This window comes from Bactrocera neohumeralis, chromosome 4 (genome assembly GCF_024586455.1).
Source record: "Bactrocera neohumeralis isolate Rockhampton chromosome 4, APGP_CSIRO_Bneo_wtdbg2-racon-allhic-juicebox.fasta_v2, whole genome shotgun sequence".
NCBI lineage: Eukaryota > Metazoa > Arthropoda > Insecta > Diptera > Tephritidae > Bactrocera > Bactrocera neohumeralis.
This window is the reverse complement of record NC_065921.1, coordinates 78,679,475-78,703,857: the sequence shown is the minus strand read 5'-3', so window position 1 is coordinate 78,703,857 and position 24,383 is coordinate 78,679,475. Positions and strand designations below refer to the sequence as shown.

The following is a 24,383-nucleotide window of genomic DNA, read 5'->3' as shown; positions in this document are numbered from 1 at the left end:
CATAAATTGTGTGTAAAAAATTAAAGAACGTACGAAAATAAATTGAATTATTATACGCAAAATGCATGCAACGATTTAAACTTCATGCTTTTTGCTACACGCAGTCACACTGGGCAATACAAACGTCAGCTGTTAATTCGAGCTAAATTTCAAATGAAAAATCGCCTTATATACTTATGTAATTCTGGTTAATATTTTCTTTTAATAAGTGTAATAGAAAAATGTGTACTTACTAGTACTATTTGTGGTGGTAGTTATGAAACTATTTTGCTGAAACTTACCTGAAAAGAGAGAGAAAAGAAGAAATAATGAGTTTTGATAAGCAGATAAAATGCTGTTTTTTTTAATAAACAGGGTATATAAAGAAATTAAATATAGGAAAAAATATAATAAAATAAATATACATATATAATAAATACGTATATAAATATATAAATTAGCGTAACGAGCTGAGTTGATTTAGCCACGTTCATCTGTCTGTATATACGCGAGTTAGTCACTCAGTTTTTGAGATTTTAATTTGAAATTTTGCACACACTTTTTACTTCACAAGAAGCTGCTTATTTGTCGAAAACGCCGATATCGAACCACTTTAGCATATAGCTGTCATACAAACTGAGCGGTCAAACTCAAGTCCGTGTATGGAACAACTTTTTTATTTTATGAGCTATCTTCACGAAATTTGGTATGAATTACTAGCTATGGCTATGCTACAATATCCACAAATTTTTTTAAAATCGAACTACTATAGCATATAGCTGCCATACAAAGTGATGGGTGAAAATCAAGTGCTTGTATGGAAAACTTTTTTATTTTATGAGATATCTTAGCCAAATTTGGCGCAAATTATTTTCAATAGGAAAGCTAAAATATCTGAAGAAATTTTTCAGATCGAGCCATTATAGCATACAGCTGTCATATAAACGAATTGATCAAAATCAAGTGCTTGTATGGAGAACTTTTTTGTTTGATGAGATATCTTCACAAAATTTGGCATGAATTATTGCCAACGGCAAGGTTACAATATCTGAAGAAATTTTTCAGATCGAACCACTATAGCATATAGTTTTGCCATACGAACTGAACAAAAAAATCAAGCTCTTGTATAGAAACCTTTTTATTTTTGAAGTGTATTATAGCTTCGGTGCAACTGTTCATCGTTTGTTATTGTTTTGAATATAAAAATATACATTTTTAGAATAAAATAGCATTAAAAATACATTATTTTAATAGCATGCGCCTTAAGGTATGCTGCGCAACACAAGGTAACACAACTAAAAGCAGGAAAAAATTTATTTTCACAACTCAATTTTCTAATGTTTCCAACACTTCAACTCAAGTGTGCAGCGAATCATGGAGCGCCTGTTCTATTTGTGCGCAACTGCCGCATATGTGCTTATGTGTGTGTGTGTGTGAATTGCGCTTACAATTGCATGTGTTTACTTGGCCGCTGCTGTGGCACACTTGACCCAATTGCCAACGAAGTAAGCGCGTGGGCATGGAAGAGAGTATAATGTGTGCACGGATAGCGGGAAAAATCTAGAATGAAAGAAGACAGCCTTGCCACAACGTGTGTCTAAAGTAGGAGGCGCTTCCATTACAGAGCTGCCACGCGACAGACAGCTAAGCTGCAATGATTGCAATAACTGCTTACACACAACCACACTCATCCACATGCATAAACGACATATGCGCATGCAGATTGCTTGTTATTGTTGTTGTGCAAGTACACATCAGCGCTGAACTGGCAGTGGGTGGATGCTGTCGAGTGCTTTTCACTCCCCACATTTGTCATTACGAACGGATTCATCTTCATCGGGTGCGCCGCGTTGCGACACCGCGCTAGATGAGAAGCTTTGCAGGACTGTATCTGTGTGTTTGGGTGCGTGTGTGTGCGTGCATATCAAAAGAGTTGTAAAGATATCAAACTTCCTGCATAAGCTTCAGATGCATTCCTGCATTAAGCGGCAAAACTCAACGGCACACATATACACTCATACATGTGGCATAAGTAGCATTTATGCATATGTGCGTATGTGGTAGCGGAGGTCATATGCCAAGCGTCAAGGAAATCACCTAATCTCTGTAATCGGCTTTTTTCTATTTTCAAGTACATTAAATCCAAGTCACCAGCTGTTGACAGCTGGCGTTTCATTCAAATTGCATTGCATAGCGCAGCGCAAAAGGCTTCAAAGTATTGAGTAGCGAAAAAAATGACGGCATTGCGTCACATAAGTGTAGTTTGATCGCCTTCATATAGGCAGGCATTCAGAAAATGTATTTGTAAACTGCAAAGCTGACCTTCGGCAGTCGCTTAAAGCTTTAAATTGTGTTAATTGCCTTATCAAGCATACGCTCAAGCACGCGGGAACAAGTTTCGAGCTTAGCATTAGCGGCGCTATTCTCAAATAATTTAATAATTAGCATGTAAATAGTTTTAAGTAGAGATAATCTAATAATTGGCAATATTTTTAGAGTTCAAGCATTGTATCAAGCAACAAGATTTAGTGTTAATTTGTAATTTGTGTAAACTTTATAATGAGATCAAAAGTCGGTTTGGCGCAGTAATAAATCCTAGACGACGCCATCATTCAAGCATGCCCTCAAGCATGTTTTCAAGCATTTAAGTAGTCTTTCAAGCAACAAAAAGTTACTTAATTTTGCAAAATTTTAGAGTTTAATATTTTTAAGTAGAGATAAACCGATAATTAGCAATATTTGTAGAGTTCAAGCGTGATATGAAGCAAATAAGCTTGAGTATTAATTTGTTAGATTTCATATTAAAACCAAAAATTTGTTTGTCATAGCAGAAAATCGTAAAATAAATAGTACACCAGGATTTTAATCATTCAAGCATGCTTTCAAGCAAGAAAATGTCACTTAATCTTGCAAAATTGTCACTAAGTCAATTTGACGTAACAGAAAATAAGAAAGAAAAATAGTCGACTCAACTTTTAATAATTCAAGCATGTTTCAAGCAAACAAATTTTACATAATTTTGCAAAATTTTGGAATTTTATAGCCGCAAAATATGCACAAATCTCAAACCAAATACGTCGTGGCAAGTTTCGTGCATTTTAAAATACTAGATGAAGATTTTTATCATTCAAGCATGCTGTCAAGCAATAAAATGTCACTTAATCTGGCCAAAATTGACACTAGGTCAATTTGGTATAACAGAAAATCACAAAGAAAAAAATCGACGCAGCTTTTAATAATTCAAGCATGCTTTCAAGCGTTCAAACAAACAAGTTATCTAATTTTGCAAAATTTTAGAATTTCATACCCGAAAAGTACGCATAAACCTCAAATTAAGTATATCGGAGCAAGTTTCGAGCATTCAAGCACTGCTTGGAAATACGAAATTTAATTCTGCCTTCACAAATAATGGAATTGTAAATATAAATTTTTGCAAACATGATTGTTGTTGATGATTAAGCAAAAATCCATAAATAATATCCCTTAACACTCGTAACCTTTTTTTTTTGAAACTGCTGCTTGATAAGCTATTAGTGCTACGAATTAGGTAATTTTTACAACTTTGATGTTGATATGTTAATTAGGAAAGCGCTAAAATAATATTTTTTGTTAAAATGTAGTATTTTTACAGTCAATCATAAACAAGCATGTCACAAATCCGCTTGTTTACGATCTCTTTACCCAATACATTGGTACTAAAGTAATTATACATATATGTATGTACATATATTTTACTTTTAATCACTTAAAATCAGTGTTCAAGCATTGCGCCTGCAGTTCAAGCATTTGTCAAAATACACTAAAAGTTTTCTAAATGATCCCATCGTGCATATCTGAGATTGCAGATCTTTCAAATACATATTGCGTTAACAATTATTTGAAATTAGTGTTCAAGCATAGCGCTCGGTACGAAAATTTACCAAAAATTTTAGGGTTGAAGCCTTTTAAAATAATTCTAAGTACATATTGTGCTATCAGACACTAAAAATTAATGTTCAAGCATAGCGCCTGCAGTTCAAGCATCGGACAAAATTCACTAAAAATTCTCTAAATAATCCCAACGTGCATATTTATGGTTGCAAATCTTTCAAATGCATATGACACTATCAATTATTTGAAATTAGTGATCAAGCATACCACTTGCAGCTCTCGGTGCGAAAATTTACACAAAACGTTACAGATGAGGCATTTTAGAGTAATTTTAAGCAAATAAATTACTTTCAATCATTTCAAATCAGTGTTCAAGCATAGCGCTGGCTGTTCAAGCATTTGCCAAAATACACAATAAATGCTCTAAATAATCCCAACGTGCATATCTGTTGTTACAAAATATTTTTTTCTGCTTTAAATAAGCACTAAAGCTTTTAAGCTTCCATTTTTTGTCCGTTTAAGCTCGTAGCACGTTTTGACCTTTTTTGTGGTTTGCGCTAGTTTGTTGTGCATTTTTAGGCTCTTCAAAACCACGAAACCCTACAACATATACAACAACATTAATGTTTAATGTAAGTATGAGAGATCAAGCCGTTTTTCGAAAGCTCTCAAAGGCCGCTTCCAGTCACTACTTCAGCAGGGCACTACAACGCTAATGAGTTTCAACACCTACCGAGTTTAAGGGCAAATATAATATGCATATGTACCATACATGAGCTATGAACTAAGAACATATGTATGTGCTTATATCACACTTATGTCGAAAGCTCATAAGCTGCGGTTAGCCGCCTGCTTTAATTCAACACAAGATATGCACATGAACTTTCTTTACAAATGGTACACACTTTAATTCCTTTTTTTTGGCGCACACATTTAATTTAAGTTTTTATTTCACTTAGCAAGTGTTGGCAAAGATAAATATAATTTTCTTCAGCTTTTTGTAAGCATGTGAAAGCTTTTTTTCTTAAACAAAAGTAAAATTTTCACCCTTTACATCCATTTAAACACACCGTCTCTTTCATAATCACTTCGTCACCTTCATAAGTGAAAAGTTTTAAGAAAGTATGGAAGCATAAGTGCTTTTTAAGGTCATTTGAGGGTAAGCTTTCGCTGCTCACATATACATATGTATGCTTGTATGTGTATTTTTCTTTGCGTGTGCTGGTTTTTTCATCATTTAAGTTTTTGTAGCACTTTTTAATTTAATTTTTTATTGCAACCATCTCAAATATGCCCGTTAATTCATCACTTTGATGCCGCAAATGTCTTTTGCAACGCTGGCAATGATTTACGGCGTTAAGTGAAAAGTTTTTTCGGCGACAAAGTGTTGGAAATAACAAAGTTGCATGCGAAGCTAGGCAGCTGTGGCGCTAAAAAATACTTGAGAGCGCTCAAGGCAGCTAGCATAATAATAAAAAACAACTGAAAAGAATTAAAACTGAACAATAAATGCAGCTCTTGCATACTTTTGGGCGCAAAGATAATTTTTTTCTCTTACTAGTTCTGAGAAGGCGTGAGAATGCATAAATAATTCAAATATTAATGGGTGAAATGGCAGTTTTCAAATAGTTAAGTGTAAGGTGCACTAAAAAAATGTATATGTATATGTATGTATACATAAGTATGTATTTACAGCTATTTAAGTCTCTACTTGCAACTTGCGTTTTTTCCGGAATTTATATTTGCAGAATCGCCATCAGGAATTGAGAAAAAAAGTGACTGTCGAGGGGCAGTTTTTCTGCTAGAAATTTATTTTTTTTATTATTTTTTAATTTCCGTTTTATTTAATGAGTTTTATTAATTTTTTTAAGTAATTATTTTTTAAATTACTTATTAGTTTTAAACTAATGAAAATGAACTAAGTACTAGTCAAAATTTTGAAAAAATTTGAAATTTTTGTTTTTTGTGAAAAATGTACACCTTGGAATGGTTAAAAAGCGAATCTGTTATACTAAAAATCGTATTCCTTCAATTATCCCCTGACAAATATATCATGAAAATTTCAAGCTGATCGGGGCCCAACTATGTATTTTAGAGAGATAAACGCACCGATAAACAAAACAATCCCAATTGCTTCGGGTTCTAGACAAAAGGGAACTTAGTTATTAGGGATCAACACAAGGCCCTACTCTTAATATCCAACCTTCACAACAATGGAAAAGTGGATTTGACGGAATGCAGACCAAGGAGTATTTTGGCCTTTGCCAATGCCTTTAGCTGGATGAGGCCGGACTTATTCTACGACTTATAAAGCTTCAACTTAAGAAAAAATGGGCAGATGTTTAAAAAAAACTCAGGGTTTCACACATTAAAATAAAAAAAATTAAAAATAATAATAATTAATTAATAAAAAAAGAATACTTAATAATTAAAAGTCAAAAAAATTAATATTAATTAATTATTTAATTATGTTTATGAATTAATTATTTTTTCATTTGCTTTGTAGTTGATTTTTTACTAATTTGATTTTTAATTAATTAATTAAATTAAATGTCTTAATTTTTATTATTTAATTATTTTTTCAAATTAATTATTATTTTTAAGCTAATCAATTATTTACTTTTATTTAATTTTTTATTAACTTGATTTTTAATTAAATAATTAAATTTTTAAATTATTTATTAATTTTAAGCTAATTATTTATTTATTCGTTTTCAAATTGATTTTTTAAATTACTTTTTTCAATAAATTACTACGTTTAACCTAATTATTTATTTATTCTTTTTTAATTCGCTTTTTATTTAATTTTTTATTCATTTGACTTTTAATTAATTAATTTCTTAATTTAAAAAAAGACGAAGTTAAATTAAAAAACAATAATTTTATTTAAATTAGCTTAAAAATAATAATTATTTCAAAAAAATGATGAATAAAAAAATTAATTATAAGAATCAATTAATTAAAAAGTTAATTAAAAAAAAATTAAATGAGAAGCAAATTAAAAAAGTAAATAATTAGTTCAAAATGATAATTAATTAAATAAAAAATTGATTCATTAAAAAATTAATTAAAAAAATAAAATAAAAAGCTAATTAAAAACTAATAATAAAAAAACCAATTTACTGCAAAACCTATCAGCAACACAGGGTGAGCGCTATTTTTAGACAGCTCAAAGCGTTTTCTGGCTTTACTTTCGCAACAGTTTGTTTATTTTTAATTTTATTTTTTTCTAAAATTTTCTTTCCCTACAACAACAGCGCTGCAGCATCAAACTAAAATAACGCAAGCTATCTTTAGTATTTACAATTTACAACATAACAACAAAATGCTGAAATTCTAGTAATGATTATCTGCATGTTGTTCGGCATTCGAAATGTACACATCTTCCTGTCTGGCTGTCTGTCACTGTCAGCGCAGCGCTGCGCCGCCGACACGTTGACAAATGACAAATTCGCAGTTTTCACAACAATTTTTGCTTTCAAGACTCGGTGCTAGGTGCTTGTTGCGTTTGTTGTTGCAAGTGACAGCAGTCGTCGTGATCGTGCAACGTCTGTGCACGGTCAACTCGTTTGCGACATAATCGAGGGAATTTTAATTTATCAGCAGTAGGCGACTAGGAGTGAGAGAGAGGGCAGTGTGATCGCCAGAGATGCTTCTAATGCAGTGATAGTACATATTTTAGAAAATTTGCTTGCCTAAGGCGAGAGCTAAATGCATTATTAGCGACTGCTAAACATTCTTGATTGGCTTTGGCAAAACTATTTCATGGGCACAGTGGTTGTTTTATGGTAGAAAATAATGAAAAAAATTAAAATAAAATAATAATTGAAATATTGGCGAGGAATTCTTAATTGGAGTTATACTAACAGTATATGTATATATATTGACTTTTTTGTGGAACAAATATAGCTAAAATTATATAAAATAATTAAATTTCAGAAAAAAATAGTTCATAGAATCATTTCTATAAAAATTATTCTCTTCGTATTATTTTTACAACATGAACAGCTAATAATAAACCATACGCAAGGCTTTTTAAACATTTGTTGCCTACATTTAGGCGCTATCGTATAAATAGCTTGGCTGTATAATAGTTTTCAAAGGCAAAATATGTTTATTAAGAACGCATACATGTATCATGTTTGGTATAAAATTTTATATCTACATATGCATGTAATGAAATTTTGCATACATTTAGGCGAGTTTATAAAGTAGGTGATTAATTTGTGAAACTTTGACGAATTGAGTAAAAATATCATTTTATGCTAAAAAAAATAAAATGCAGCAAATACATTGCCGTTAATCGAGTTGAACATAAAATATGTAGTATACATTTCGGCGTGCCGAAAAAAAGACTTTCGCTGCGTTAAATTTGAAAATTATTGCGTTAAAAAATATATGAACTAATTACGAGATTTGCGGTGTAATTTTGCCCCAAACATTTTCGAAGCGAAAAAGGGAAGGAAGATATATTTATTTTTCAAGACTGCCTAAGCGAAATACAGAGCTTGGAAAGAAACGCATGGTTAGAGAAAGAAACTTTCTAAAGCCTTTACAATCACTTGTGTGGTAAGAAAATACGTTTTTGCATATACATGTGTCAAATATATATATATATACATACATATGTATGTATATATATTTTAGCAATACAGCACATTAAATATTGCCTACACTTAGGCGCACTGCGAGAAATAAACCGGAAATTGATTAATAATTGATTTGGAATTATATCCTAATTTGATTTTAGGGGAGTATTAATTACAATTATTATTAGCTGGCAATAAAACACATTACATGTTGCCTACATTTAAGCGCGCTGAAGGAAATCCTGAAAATGCCAAAAAAATATCTTATGCGACTCTCTGCTTTAAAATTGTATTAAAAATACTTATTATTTTATTTATTTGCCTAGAACAATCAAATATTGTTTACCTTTAGGCGCACTGGGAATATTCCAGAAATACATATGTATAATAATGCACATATATATACATAGGTACATATATAATTGACTCTTTAATTTAGGGTGAGTATTAATTACAATTATTATTCGCTGACAATAAAAAAATATTAAATATTGCCTACATTTAGGCGCGCTGAAGGAAATTCCGCGGAAATGAAAAAAAATTCTCCAATCTTGTTCTTTGTCTTAAAAGAGTACTAAAAATAATTTTAATTTGCTTGCAATAAGAACACACGAAATATTGTCTAAATTTAGGCGCTTAAGGCAATACCGCGAAAATGTAAAAAACAGCAGAATGAGCGAAGTCCAATAAAGTTTTAGAGAATTTCTTTAGTTTTCTTCATTTCTTCAGCATTACTTTATGTAATATATTACATGAAATATTGCCTACATTTAGGCACGCTGAAGAAAATATTGCGAAAATATAAAAAAAATGAGCGAAGCCCAACAAAGCTTTAGAGAATTTCTACAGTTTTAATTTTTTCAGTAGTATTTTATTGAATAAAATGCATGGAATATTGCCCACATTTAGGCGCGCAGAAGAAAGTATCGTGAAAATGTAAAAAAAAACTTACTATCGCACTAATTAATGATATATCAAACTAAAGGCTTTAAGGCATTACCACATCGCTGCCGAAGTACTATATTGAACTTCCTTAACTCGAATGGCTATAATCCACAAAAAAATACGAGTTAGAGAGACTTCGAGTTATGGCATGGAATTTGTATAAAATTTAATAGAACTCAAATTAAAGAGTTCAAGTTATGAAGAACTTCGAGTTATGGAAGTTCAACTGCATATTAATTTTTTTTTTGCTTTGCTGTTTTATTATAATGTCTACTAAAACTAAATTTCAACACTATCGACACACTGTACGGCATGCCGAAATGCAAAGCACTTATTAATTCGACACCTTTTGTTGTCTAGGAACCTCAAGTTGCCGCTTCACTGCCTTTGTGATGAAATTAACGCCTTGAAAAAAGTACGCACAAACACACGCAAATACTTTAGCGCGCTGCATTTTACAGTTAAATGTCTGACAGCGCAATAATCATGCTTTGATCTGAAGAAAATTTAAATAAAACCACTAAACTTGCAAGCGTCAAATAAAATAATGAAAATGAAAAGTTGCAGCAGCTCTCGAGGCGAAGACAGCAAGCTAAGCAAATTGCAGGCTAGAAGTGTTGAAAGAGAGAGAGAAAAAGAAGAGAAAGAGGAAAGCAGGGAAAACACAATTGCGGCTAAATTCCTGGCGCTCAAACCGCGACCGAATTACAATAAAAAAAAAAACTATTTGCTTAGACACCCACACACACACACGTATACATACAAGCACAGGCACCCGTGTAAGCGCCTCGAAGAGCATCTCAAGCGCCAGTCTTCAGCAGTTGTGCAATTTAATGAGTTTTTTAATTGAATTCGCCGCTGCGAACACAAAAAGAATCGCTTCAACACCACAGCGCCTCAAGCACGCCGCGCGCACTGCGTACAGAATGAGCACAACGCTTACGCCGAAGAGGCGGAGCACCGAGCACTGAAATGCAGCAGCAGCAGCCGCCGAAGTTGTGAAAGCATTAATAAAATATTATTCAAGTCATATGCATAGCACTTTGCAGCAGCGGCTTCGCTGCAGTGGAGCACTAAAACAGTTGTGGGCTGCCGCTGCGGCTCGCGCGTTGATTACAGGCGCGAGCACTTCAAACGCACTGCGAAAAAATCCTTGCTCCTTGCTATAAGTATGTGTGTGCGTGTGTTCGCATGCGTGTACGTCAGGAATTTTGATAACACTGGCGGATTTTTTAAATGCAACCATGCGTTTAATGAGGCTTCTGTTGGCGAAAGCTCGCTTTAAATTCACGGCTGCAAGGCGGGCGTGCTTTAAGGTGGTGTTAAAAGAGTGATGGCTGCGCGTGTGGCACTGTGTAGGTGGACTAGAAGTTGCATTATGGAAATGTGGCTTCTAGTCCTTAGTGCCGCAAGCAGTTGAGCAAAATTGTATAGGAAACAATGGAAAGCAATAAAGGAGCTTACGGTATTGAAAAAAAGCAGGTTAAGGATTGGAAAGAAATGAATCGTTCATAATGAACAGCAAACGTGTTTATATAGACGATAGCTTATGAAGGTGAAGTTGACAGAGAGTGGCGAAACGAACACACAACTGATAGCGAATAAGTTGTAAATACGCTTTCTGGTTAAGAATTCAACTGGCTAACTTTATTGAATTGAAAATGGTACTGAAGTACATAAAAATGCTAAACAGGGTTGTCGTTGAAAACAATATGCTACTAGCATGAGTCCTTGAGCATAGGGGTATCAATGGAAATTAACTAGCCGATCTCCTGGCGATAGAACCTGTGGCAAACAGTTCGACAGAGCCTCTATACTTTACGAGAGGTGCTACGAAAAGAGGAAAGCGACAGTAAAAAAAATGCCACTGCCAACAAGTGCCTCCGCTTCGACAAACGAGGCTGTTTCTGAGGGAGTTCGTTTCGTGCAACTAATCGCTTTTCCCAGCAACAAATTAAGGCACAACATTCTTTGGCACATATTTTTTGAAGTTCATCGTTTTAAGTCCAATTTTCGATGACTCGTTTGAACATTTCGACTGGTAACTGGCGAATGACACGCGTGATGTTTTGCTGCATGGCTTGAATCAAAGCGGGATTATACGCATATATGGTACGTTAGACTTTACATATCCACAGAGGAAAAAGTCTAACGGTGCGATATCACACGATCATGTTGGTCAATCGACCGTTTCAAAACACGAAATTATCTGCTCACCGAAGTGTTCGCTCAATAAAACCATTGATTGATGCGATGTGGGGGGAAGTGGCGCCGCCTTGTTGAAACCAAATGTCGCTGAAATCACAAGCTTCAGACAACAAACAGTTGGCTATCATGAAATATCTTCGCTACAGCGCCACCTATCGGACATTTTTTGCTTAAAATATTTGCAAGGGTGTAGTTAAAGCGGCATATTTCATATGAGATCGTCAACGTATGACAAAAAATACCTTTAGAAATACAGCGCCATCTAAGGGAGCTTTTCTGTAATGCGATTATAAAGTTTTCAAAAATGTTGCAATTCAATAAAATATACTTTCTTTCACTTCGAAATATTTCTAAGTGATATTACTCACTGTTTTACCAACAAAAACATAACATACAGTTTTTAAAATCATACAATTCTCTCAAATGTGGAAATATGAAACCCGTTATGTAAGCGCCGAACATTAAAAATTAAGCCACAACGAAGACGAATGAACTCTTTTGAACCTTTCACTGCAAATTTGCGCCACACATTTACATACTGCCGTCCTCGAATAACGCAAACAACAAAAGCAACACAGCGATTGCACAAAAACAACAATACAACAACTTTTACTCCACTAAAGTAACGGTAGAAAGCAAATAAACGCATGAAGCCAAAGCGCCGAGGAAGCTGAAGCAGACGAAGCGGACGAAGTAAAAGCAACAACAAACAAATGTGAATGCGCATATAAGTCAACGGCAACGTTGAAGCAAAAGCAGTGGAAGAAGTCACTTTTGCAGCTGGTGGCAAAGTTGTACATTTAATTGCCACAAATCTTCCGGCTTCTGTTTGTTTGACTTTTTGCGCGCGGCAAGGCAATAATATTATTGCAAAATATGCAACATTTATGCAATAGCAGCAAAAATCAACAACAACAAACACAACTACTGCAACAATAATAAAAACAGTGACAACAACAACAACAAAAACGAAAACAACAACAACAATAGCAACAACCGTGTTAACTACCACAAAAACGAAAACAACAAAAATGAAAACAACAACAACAACAAAAACGAAAACAACAACAAAAAAATGACAACAACAATAAATCAGCAAAGGAGCGACAAACGAGCAAACTGTCCGTGCATGCCCCTTCAATCACGTTGTTTATTTTTTCCTGTTGCACGCGTACGCAGATTATGCAACAAGCGCGCCAACGACACGCCAGCAAATAAAGGAGCGCAAAGCTGAAGGAAATTCGCAACTGATAAACATTTACATGCAACGACAAGCACATATAGTTATTTCTGGTTGTAGTAATAGTTGTTGTTGTTGTGTTGTGGCAAAAACAGTTGCGCGCTCCATTTTCACTTTTATCTTGGCCATGCAGCGACATGTTGCAAGCCAGCCACCAGACGTGTGTTAACAGGTAAAAACGCTGTTTTCTGCTGCTGCCACGTCACCCCTCCCCCCAACCCTCGCACCACAAGCATTTTCCACCGCGTTGCAGTTGCGTTTTTCACATACGTCAGTTGTTCGTTGTTGCTCGGGTGTGTGTGTGGCAGCAGTGGCAGTTTGCTTTTCCCTCCCCTAACAACCTGTCGCGTGAAAAACCTGCTCCAATTTGTTGTTGGCAATTAAGCGCATGTGTTGCAAGATGCATTATGTGTACAGACACATACACAAGCGCATGCTGTTGTACAAGTTTGTCCACCGCTGCGCAGCTTCTTGCTTTGAGGCCAAAGCGAAAAATGCAAATGTCGCAACAACTCCATACTTTTACGTGTTGCCTGCCACATGCCGCATTGTTCACCCCACTTTCGCCGTCTTTCGCTTAATTTTCCGGTATTTTCCTTTATAATACTGTTTCATGTCTAGCTGTGTATGGCTGTGTTATACACTTTTCGATACTTTCCGTTACATCGTTGGCGGGCATTGAACGCGTTTACACGCTTTCGCGCTCAAGCTGGACATGTTGGTGCCACCACTTCGATGAGCTGCCGCAATAAAGTTGATACAAAACCGTGAATGGTGTTGAATTGATGGCGGAAGCGATTTCAGTAAATTAAAAAAAATATATATATATATAAATAAAAATATAAAAAAATAATTAAAAAAAAAATTAATTAAAAAAAATAATTAAAAAAAATTAAAAAAATAATAAAAAAAATTAAAAAAAATTAAAAAAATAAAAAAATAAAAATAAAAAAAAAAAATTATTAAAAAAAATATTAAAAAAAAAATTATTTAAAAAAAATTAATTAAAAAATAATAATTAAAAAAAAATAATTAAAAAAAAAAATAATTAAAAAAAATAATAAAAAAAATAGTAATAAAAAAAAACAATATACATATATGTTTCAACTATGTATGTATAAATGACACAGTTTTCGAGTAATCGATTTGAAATTTGACATATGTACGTTCTTTTCTCTTCAAGAGCCTGTTTTTTCTTGGCGTTATAGGGCACTATAGCATATAGCTGTCATACAAACTGAACATTCGGAATTCAAGTACTTGCATGGAAAACTTTTTTATTTGACGAGATATCTTTAGGAAATTTCGCCTGAATTCATATCCAAATCAATGCTACAATCTCCGAACAAATTGCTGAGAATGACAGTTCGTTCCCCATGAACGTTTTTCTCTAGTATAATTTCTGCACCTCTGCTAATGGCATAGACCGACCGCAGCTTGAAAACCTGGGCACTCACAGTTTGACGTGGTCCGATTCCATCTGCCGTTTTCGAGCAGTCTATATACCATTCTATTTTGCTCCTTCGAAGTTACTATTTAAAGATGAAAGCCTCCCATACACTTTTGCAGCCCTGTGGGACTTGGAATCCCCTTTTCATAAGTATATTTTCTTGGTAATGTCGGCTGCACAACATTGCATTGTGCACCCAGGAAGATAATCCTCAAGGATGGAGTCCACCTTTTCACTTAACAAGCCCAGTGAGACTTTGTATAGTACAATTTCTTGCTAGTTTCGTCTTGCGGAAAGAGTGATTATACTCTTCTCTCTGTTTCTAAGCGCTTATCAACCAGTTCTAACCATTACATTTTGAACCATTTTGTGTCCATTTTTGGACTATTCAATTCAAATATTTTGCACATATGTGTTGCAGCTTCAACTTGTTTGAGTTTTTTCTTGCGGAAGTCATCACTATTGTACAAAATACTTTCTAGTTAACCTAGTTATTTGCAAGCCGAGCTATAAAGGATTCTCCGATTCGCTACTAGATCTCCTTCATTACCTCAGAGCTGTGGTGCGTCGTGTTACCTTATTAACAGAAAACTGCTATACCAAACTAGAGAGGGATCACGACAGTAAGCGGTCACGTCAAGAGATCAAACATGCATTCTAGGCCCAGACTTGTGGAACATCAGCTACGACGCTATATAAAATCTAGAAATGCCAGACGAAACGTACTAAATTGGCTACGCGAACGACATTGCAGCAGTAAACATAGCAGAAGCGTGAAGAAAGCTTAATTAGATCATGAGACGGGCGAAAGCAAATCTCGACTCACACAACCTCCAGCTCTCTAAGGAAAAAATTGAGATACAACTGCTTACAAATAAACATATACACCTCGAAAAGAAAGTATGCAAACGACTGAAATTGTTAGAACACGAAAAGCAGTAAACTAACTAGGCATAAGACTGAACCCCAACCTAACCCTCTAGGTACAAATCCAGCACGCTGCAGGAATGGCAGTGAAAATCAGCTCCCAACTTAGCAGACTAATGGCCAATATAGTTGCTCCAGCTAAGAAAAGAGAAAGCTCTTAATGTCAACAACCGCCAGCGTCTTACTATTCGGAGCAGAGATTTGGGCAGATGTGCTTAAAAAGAAAAACCAACGTAAGACAAGTGACCAGTGTGCACCGCACCATAACCCCAGAGTTGCCGCAGCCTACCGAACAGTGTCAGGTGATACCATATTAGTTAAAAGCGGAAATGCCCCAATTGACCTACTGGCCTACGAAAGGAAAAAAGCTATGGGAGTTAAAGAAGGCATCCGAAAATAGCAAGAGCGCAATAGAACAAATAAAGAAAGATTCAAAAACAACATGGCAACGAAGATTAGGGAATGAGAGTCGCAGCAGATGGACGGCCAGATAAATAAAAGATCTAAACTTATGGACAAGCCGTAAATTCGGAGAAGTCGATTTTTACACAACTCGGCTGTTAACTGGTACAGTTACTTCAAAAAGTACCTCCACAGAATGGGAAAAGTTCAAGAGCCGTCATGCCTATACAGCGATGCAACAGAAGATGACGGGAAAGCATTTTCCACCCTCTCACCTCTCTTCATGCCTCGCTCTTCAAATAAATGACATTTCATTTAGAAGCGGATCAAGGAATCCTTTATATCTGAATAGTATATAGATGTCTGATAGTATTTATTGAATCGAGTAAATCATATTCAGAATATTTTTTATATTTCCTCCAATTAACAAAAAATTTATTTTAAAAAAATTTACATGCCCTCAGCACACGCGGCAAATAAAATATTCACGCTCATCTGCATAATTTGCGTCAAAAGCGAAATGAAATCAATCAATTTACATAGCTCTAGTGCTTTTTATGGCAACACACACGCATTTCAGTGTGATAAAAATAAATTTATGAATAAATTCGTAAATTCCCGCCTCGGAAATAAAGCGATGGAGAGCGAAATTGCGCTGACTCATGCCAAAGGGTGCAAATAAATAAAAATACACTAAATTGATTTTCAATAGCGCACATAATTGAATATATTTGTATAACATGGGCAAGCATAACAAAATTATTAAAAAAATAGGAAAAAAAATATTTAAAAATATAAACATTGAAAAAAAAAACGATTGAAAAACAAGAAAAGTGCAAATAAAATAATATTGCGCAATGGGAAAATAAAATTGACCTCGCGCCTGCAATTAAAGTGTTTTTCGCGCGGCGAAAACCGCCTGTGGATTCAGCGCCCAAGAGTTGGAAAAGCAAATATGAAAGCAATGGACACAAAAGACAGCGACCGCGTGAGAGCGCGGCAAACGCGTAGAGGTGGAGCGCGCGCGGCGCGGTTGGCGAGGTGTTTTGCTAGCGCATACCGGCGCGGAGGCAGCGCGCGTTTGCACATGTGCGTGCGCGCCTACGCAAATGCAATGTGTAAGCCGTTACGTGTGCTGCTGGCATTGACCTCTTGTGTCAAATGAGATTTCGCGCTTTGGAAAAACAAATTTTCCGGTGGCGCGTCAATGACAGCCATGCAGCTGACTGGCAACCATAGCGTTGTGTGTTTGTGTAGTCGTTGTTGTTGTTGTTTTTTGCCAGACCAGTATTTCGCGGCTGGCGCTTTCAATTAATGACAAACAGCAGATTAAGCGGTCAAAGTCAATGTGCAGGCGGCAATGAAAGCAACCGTGGGGATTATAGCTGAGTTTTTGGGTGCCAACGCGTGCGATTTTTGTTATTGTAATTTACAAATACGAGTTTTCAGCGCTCAAGTAGCGTCAATATTTTTGAAATAGCATAGCGCGCATTTAAAAAGCGTACCAGCTGGAGTTTTGCAGCTACAACAAGTTTTTGTTGCAATTTTTGGCGGCACTGACACACTGTTGTGTGCGCTGACAAGCTGGCGTGACGCTGCTGCTGCAACATTTCGCAAATTTTCAATTTCAACGCCACTTTTCTTTTACACGTTTTGTAATCGATGATTGTTAGTGGTTGCTGTTGTTGCTTTTGGCACGCAGCAAATTATTTTGCAAATATGTGGACACAGTTGCGAATTGATTTGAGGCGGAAGCAGAAGGCGCACAGACGCCACAGGCACAAAAAAATATTTAATAAAGCGTAAAAATGTTGCAAACTCAAATCGATTGCAATTTTACGCGAATCTATGCATTTTCATTATTGTCAGTTCCGTCTTCTATTTCCTTTCGTGCCACACTTAAATATTTTCAGTTTCGCTAAATTCAAAAGAAATTTATTTTTTCTGAAAAAAGTAGTTTGAAGCTGCAGCAAATATGTATAAAATTTCCTATATGTAAGAATGTCAATATATATCTGGTATATACATATGTATGTATGTATATTTTTTTAGGTTGTCAAAATTTCGTTTATTGCTTTGCCGTTTTTGAGCTATTTTGACAGATCTCAGTGCTGCCAGCAAACAGCAAAATAAACTTGTCAAGCGTGTGTATTTTTACAGCTGTAAATTGACAAATAGCAACAACTACAAAAAATAACAACAACAACAATGAATAAAAACAGAAAATACTTTAGCACAGTATATGAAGAAATTTCAATTGGATTGTTGTTGCCACAAAATATTTACCATGCAGCAGAAAGCGAAAAGTTGAAATATGAAAATTTCGATTTTTCAAAGCAAAATAATTTTCGGTAACAAAAGTAAAAAAAAATATTGTAAACGAAAATTCAGAAAAACAAAACACACAAAGACTTTAAAAAACTACTTTATTCCAAAAACAATTTTAAAAAAAAAAACATTTTATTCCAAAAAATATTTTTTTTTTCCAAAAACAATTTTTGCTCAAGAACCAATTAAAAACAATTTTTTTTTAAAGAAACTTTTTACAAAAAAAAAATCAAAAACAACTTTTTCAAAAAAAAAAAACACTAAAAACAACTTTTCTAAAAAAAAAATAACCGAAAACTTTTTAAAATTAAAAACGACTGTTAAAAAAATTAAATTCAAAAACAACATTTTAGAAAAAAATTAAAAAAAACGACTTTTTCGAATATAATTTTTTTCCAGATAACCTTTTCCAACAAAATTAATTTGTTTCTTAGAAAGAACTTTAAAAAACAACTCCAACAAATTTTGAAAATTTGCTTAAGACAATTAAATAAAAATTAGTGAAAGTAAAACGAACAACAATTTTTTAACACAGAATTTAAAAATATTAATTTAATTAAGTAAAACCTTTAGTTCAAATATAAAAAAAATACAAAAATAAAAACAATTAAAAAAAATACAAACAATAAAAAAATAAAAAACAAGGTTTTTGAAAAAAATTTTGAAATTTCGTATTTGCGTAGAACTTAAATTTGTAACACAGAGAAACTGAAGCTTCGAAAATGCCATTTGGTAAAAGAAATGCGAGCGATAATAATTATTTTCCAAACCAAACTTCAAAAACAAATTCAAAAGATTTTGAAAAATTATAGACAAATTATTTTTATTAAGTAAAATCTGTAAATCAAATTAAAAAAGGACAAAAAATTTTAAAACCAAACATTTTGAAAGTTGTAATTTAGAGAGACTTCAATTTTTCACAAAGAGAAGATAGGATCATGACAAGATGTTTTGAAAACTTCAATTTTTAAAGAGAAAGTGAAAATTTTCCGAAGATGCAAATTTTAGTTTTCAAAAAGAATGTGAAATTTTTCCGAAAATGAATTTTGAGAGCTCAATAGCGTGAAAGCTCATTAGCATGAAAGCTTATTAACATGACAGCTCTTCTGCAGAGGTCCCGGTTAGCATGAAAGCTCTTCAGCAGTAAAGCACATTACCATGAAAGCTTTGTCATGACAGCGTTCTTTATATAATTTGTGTTCAGAATTTCTATAAAAAATATTTGTTACAGTGTTAATTTAAAAGCTTTAAAGCTTACTATATATGATACTAGAGATAATATTTTTCAGATTCTTAGCATCGAATACTAAATTGAGAACTAGAAATTGAAGCAATAAGTAATTTTTAAATCTTGGGAGCTTTCAAGCTTTTGCATTTACAGAGCTGATATTCCAAGTGCCTACATAATTGAACATTATAGAAATTCATAGAAACTATTAAATTAAAAATTCATTTTCCAGAAGGAAGTCACCTATTATAAGCTCGGAAGCTCTTTTAGAGGTACAGAACGCGTTAACAAGTCGGTGCATACATATTTATGTATATACAGAATAATTTCAGTAACTTTAATACTATATTATTTTGATTACAAATATATCGTGCCAAAAATTCAGGTATAAAAGCTCACAAAAGCTTACTATTTAATTTTTCAACTCCAGATCAACCCAATTCTTTACTTTCATTGCCATAATATTTTAAGCTATAAAATATTGTCCCATATTATTTGCTACAGTCAGTAGCCAACTTCCGCTACATATTTTAAACCCACACTCCAACAATTCCTTTTTGTGTGCATTTCAAAAATGCGCCTCGTTTGACTCCATATTTCCGCAGCATATTTGTCAGATGAGCATTTAATTGCAAATCCATATCCATATTTCAATTGCACACGACGACATAAGGAAGCCGACAAGGCGACGTTGCACAATGCGAGGAGCGCAACAGGAAAGGAGAGTCAGCTCCGGGCGGCAGTTGGTGAAAATTGCATACCGCAGCATATTTGCGCGAATAATAAAGACGGCTGACTGCGAGCGCATCCAATATGAATATCGCATGCGACATAAATCAATGTGACATTTATGGTTGGTTGGAGAAGGCTTACCACCATTAGAGGCACCACCACCACCTGCACCTGCACCATTTAAAATGGCAGCTGTGGCAGTGCGGCTGTGCAATGCAAAGCGAAGGTGAGTACAATGTTGACGAGGTGGGGTAAAGGAGGATGAGGAGGGGATAAAACGGAAAGTCAGAGGGATAAATAGAAGTGGAGAAGGGAAATTTCCGTTGATTTAGTTAGGTGAATGTGGAGGTAAATTGAAAGTCGCTTAGAGTTGAAGCTTATATAGGAATATCAACTCCGAACTAAATGAATTTAAAATTTTTGAAGAAAATATAGATTGAAATTGAAGTAATTAAATTACAAAAAATTGTATGTTAATTAAAAAAAAAACTATGAAAAATAATACATTAAATGTCTAATTAATGAAAATATACAAGAAAAAGGCAAAAATTATTTAAATAATATAATTAAGTTAATTAAAAAAATTAGTTCATTAAATTAATTAATAAAGAAAAATTAAATTTCAAGAAAAGATTTATATAATATAATTAAATAAATCAAAAAATTAATTAATTAAATTAATGAAGTAAATTGAAGTAATTAAATTAAATTTCTTTATTTATTAAATAATATTATTTAAATATTTTTTGTGCATTAATTTTTTTTTAATTTTAATTACTTCAATTAATTAATAAAATAATTAATAATATTTGTATATTTTTAAGATTGCAAAAAACAGTTAAAAAAATAAAATAAAAATTTAAGTAAAGTAATTGAAAAAAAAAATTTAATTCATAAAAATAATAATTTAAATAAAAAAAAAATAAATTAATATTAGTTAAATAATTAGAACTCAGAAAGATTTGAAACTAAATTAACAATAATTAAAAAAACAAAAATAAAAATTTTATGCATAAATTAAAAAAATTATAAATTTTTAGTTTAAATTATTATTGAAAAAATACATAAAATGATAACAAGAGACATTTCAAAATAAATTAAACTAAATCAATATCGAAGAAAATTTAAATGAAATTTGAAAAAATAATTCAGAAAATTAATATAATATAAAAAATTAAATAATTAATAAAAAAGAATGAAATAATAAAAAACGCAGTATCTAAAGAGACACTTTTTTAACAATTTCAAATTCGTTAATTAAATTTTTAATCAAAGCTAATTTTAATTAATGCAATTTCAATTATTTTTTTTAATTTCTTATAAATAAAAAAATATTTATAATTTTTATTTTTGCAATATTTAAAAAAAAAATTATAAATTACACGCAACAAATTTAAGCGATCTAAAAAAAGTATAAAGTAAACTATCGATATCGATAAATATCCATCTATCGATAAATAACTCTACATCGCTTCAATACATTTTTCTCAAAATAATGCGTTCACTTCTAAAATCTCCACCTTTGAAAAGCAACGCTTTGAAGTTTCCGCTAATCGCTCCCGAAAAACACCAAACGCAAATAATTAAATTTATGTGCATATTAGCAAAAATAAAGCAAACAAATCATATTTATTTGATGCGCGTCGCATTTGTGGTTTTTTAATGATCGCACGAGGTCCAATGCAATTTATTAAGACAAATCCGAGAGATTTATGCGCCGCACCCAACGCCCCTTTCGGCCCAACCATGGCAGGCTGCAGCTGCACCGCACGCACACACACATACACACGCATAGCTATGCAAGTGCCCAGCGCCTTCGCATCAATATATTTGACATTAAAATATTTCAGAATTTTACGAATGTTTCATGCAAAGTATTTGTTGACAATTCGTTTGCCTGAAATTAAAGGCGTCACGGGCCGAATGGCAGCCAAGTCGGTTTCATACAGTTTCACAATCGAATATTTGGCTGAAAATAGGCGAGTGAATAACGATGCAGGCATTTTGGTAGTTTGCTGTTTTGATTAATATTTTTTTTTTTAAGAAAAAAATTTTAGATTTCTTTAAAATTATTTCTGCGTATATTTTTCTGCTTTTTTAAGTTATGAAAATTTAAATAATAAAACAAATTTTTTTAATTATGGAAAAAAATCTTAATTTTTTTTTTAATTATAAAACAAAAAATTAATTAATTTTAATTACCAAAAATCTTAGAATTTCTTTCTTTAAACATTAGAAATACAAATAAAAAAATTAACTATTTTTAAATAAGAAAAAATTTTACTTATGAAAAAATTTTAATTTTTTTTCGTTTGAAAATTATAAAAAAAAATTTAAAAATATTCCAAAAGTTTATCTAAATAAGAAAAAACTTCGATTTTTAATATACATCCATCTTTAATTTTTTTTAATGCCAAAAAATTTAATTAATTTTAATTCTAAAAAACATCTTAAAATTTGTTTCTTTGAACAAAAATAAAATAAAAATTAATTATTTTTAATTATGAAAAAAATCTCAAAATTTGTTTCTTTAAACCAAAACAGAATAAAAATTAATAAGTTTTAATTTTTTCCTTTTAGAAAAATTTATCAAATTAAAAAAATTAATAACAATTATTTAGGATTTAAAAAAATCGTGACGAAAGTATTTAAAAAAAAATTCGGGTTTAAAAAATATTTTAATTAATTTATTAAATTTTATTTTAAATACCAAAATTAATTTATTTTGGATTTAAAAAATTCTTGAAAATTTTTAAATTCTTTCCTGCAAATTTTTTAAAGGAAAAAAAAAGAAAAAAAGGAAAAAGTTCGGTTTTCAAAAAATTTTCTAATTTAAATTTTATTTAATTATAATTTTATAAAATTATACTTTTTTGAGTTTTATTTAAACAAAAAAAAATTATTTAAAAAAAATTTTCACTGTTCTTGTGTTTTTGTAAACTTTTAGTTTTTTTGTTGCACATTTTTAAATTTTTGTTTTAAATTTTTTCGTTTTTTTCACTTTTGTATCAGCTATTTTGCTTGCCTCTTTTGCGAAGGCGTTGTTGCAAGCTAGCAAACATTTATATTTAGAACACACACACATACACACTTGCATATTTGCTCATCTAGATACTTATGTACACTTGTAAGTGCAACGCCACATGCTAATTCAGCTATTCGAAGAACATTTAAAAATACATTCGCAGCAATTCTCAATTCGCATTCAACATTAAAGTCTCAACTACTTGTACGGCAATAACTCAAGTGGACATGAAATGAAATTGATTGAAATGTTCTGTACGCGCGCGAAAATCTTTAATGCACATGCTGGGCGCTCTGTGCTATTATTTAGTATCTAATTTAGGTTCTTTGTTTTTTTTTAGTTTCTTTATTTAATTTTTTTAATTTTAATTTTTTTTTTTTTTATTTTAATTTTTTTTTTAATTTTTTTTTTTTTTTTTTTTTTTTTTAATTTTTTTTTAATTTTATTTTTTTAATTTTTTTTATTTTTTATTTTTTTAATTTTGTTTAATTTTTTTTTTGTTTTGAATTACATATTTGTTTCTGTTTTCATTTTGTTGTTTTTTTTTTTTTTGGTTGAAATTGTCTTGCTTTTGACTTATTTGCTTTGCTGGGCACTTACAATGAATGTTGCGAGCGTATAAAGGAAATTTAATAATAGCCCATGCATTGCAATGTTTTGTGGGAAATTTTCTATTTGTACAATATAATGTAAGTTGGGCGAGATCAAAGTAAATGGCGGTGCGGTTACACGAGTAAACGGATTAGACGAAAAACGCTTGCGAAAATGGAAAATTTTCAAAGCAATAGTGAGAGCATTTATTTTTAAATTTGCTAGATTCGGCTGTAAAATTATAGAAGCCATTGTGAAATGTAATCTGACAAAAACTAAAAGAAACAAGTTTGAATAAAATTAAAAAAAAAAAAACAAAAAAAAAATAAAGAAAAATTAAAAGTTAAACATCAACATTTAAGAAAAAATTAAAAAAAAAGTTTAAATTAAAATAAATTAAAAAAACCTTAAAAAATATAACTTATAAAAAATAAAAAAAGCATTAGAAAATAAATTAAAATTAAATAAAATTAGAAATAAAAATGCCATAAATTCAAAAAATAAATAATGAAGTATTAAACAAAAAAAATTAATTAATTATAAATAATCATAAAAATTAGAAAATCATAAAAAACAACTTTAACGCTTAAAAAAAATTAACAAAAAAAAAACTAAATTAAAATAAAAAACATTAAAAGTTAACAAAATTACAAACAGAAAAATTCAGACGGTATTAAAAATATTTTTTATGATTCTTAACTATAAAATAAAAATTAATTAAAATTTAAAAAACATAAAAAATAAAAATAATAATAATTTGGAAAAAATTAAAATGTTAATAGAAATAAAAAATAAATTAAATTGAAAAAAAGCATTAAAAAAAATAAATAAAAATTAGAAAAACATAAAAAACATTAACAATTAAAAAG

At 31.8% G+C, this 24,383-nt stretch overlaps 1 protein-coding gene across 13 annotated transcripts in view; it reads right to left on the bottom strand.

The window, feature by feature from the left end:
- LOC126755508 (heterogeneous nuclear ribonucleoprotein L) overlaps positions 1–24,383 on the bottom strand; it is a 309,695-nt gene that overhangs the window by 62,691 nt on the left and 222,621 nt on the right. For 9 of the 13 annotated variants that reach the window (XM_050468132.1, XM_050468130.1, XM_050468134.1 and 6 more), the window contains one exon: positions 234–281. The exons of the other annotated variants lie outside the window; for them this stretch is intronic. In XM_050468132.1, coding sequence (XP_050324089.1) covers positions 234–281 — 48 coding nt within the window. The remainder of the gene's footprint in view (positions 1–233; positions 282–24,383) is intronic. 13 annotated transcript variants of the gene reach the window in all.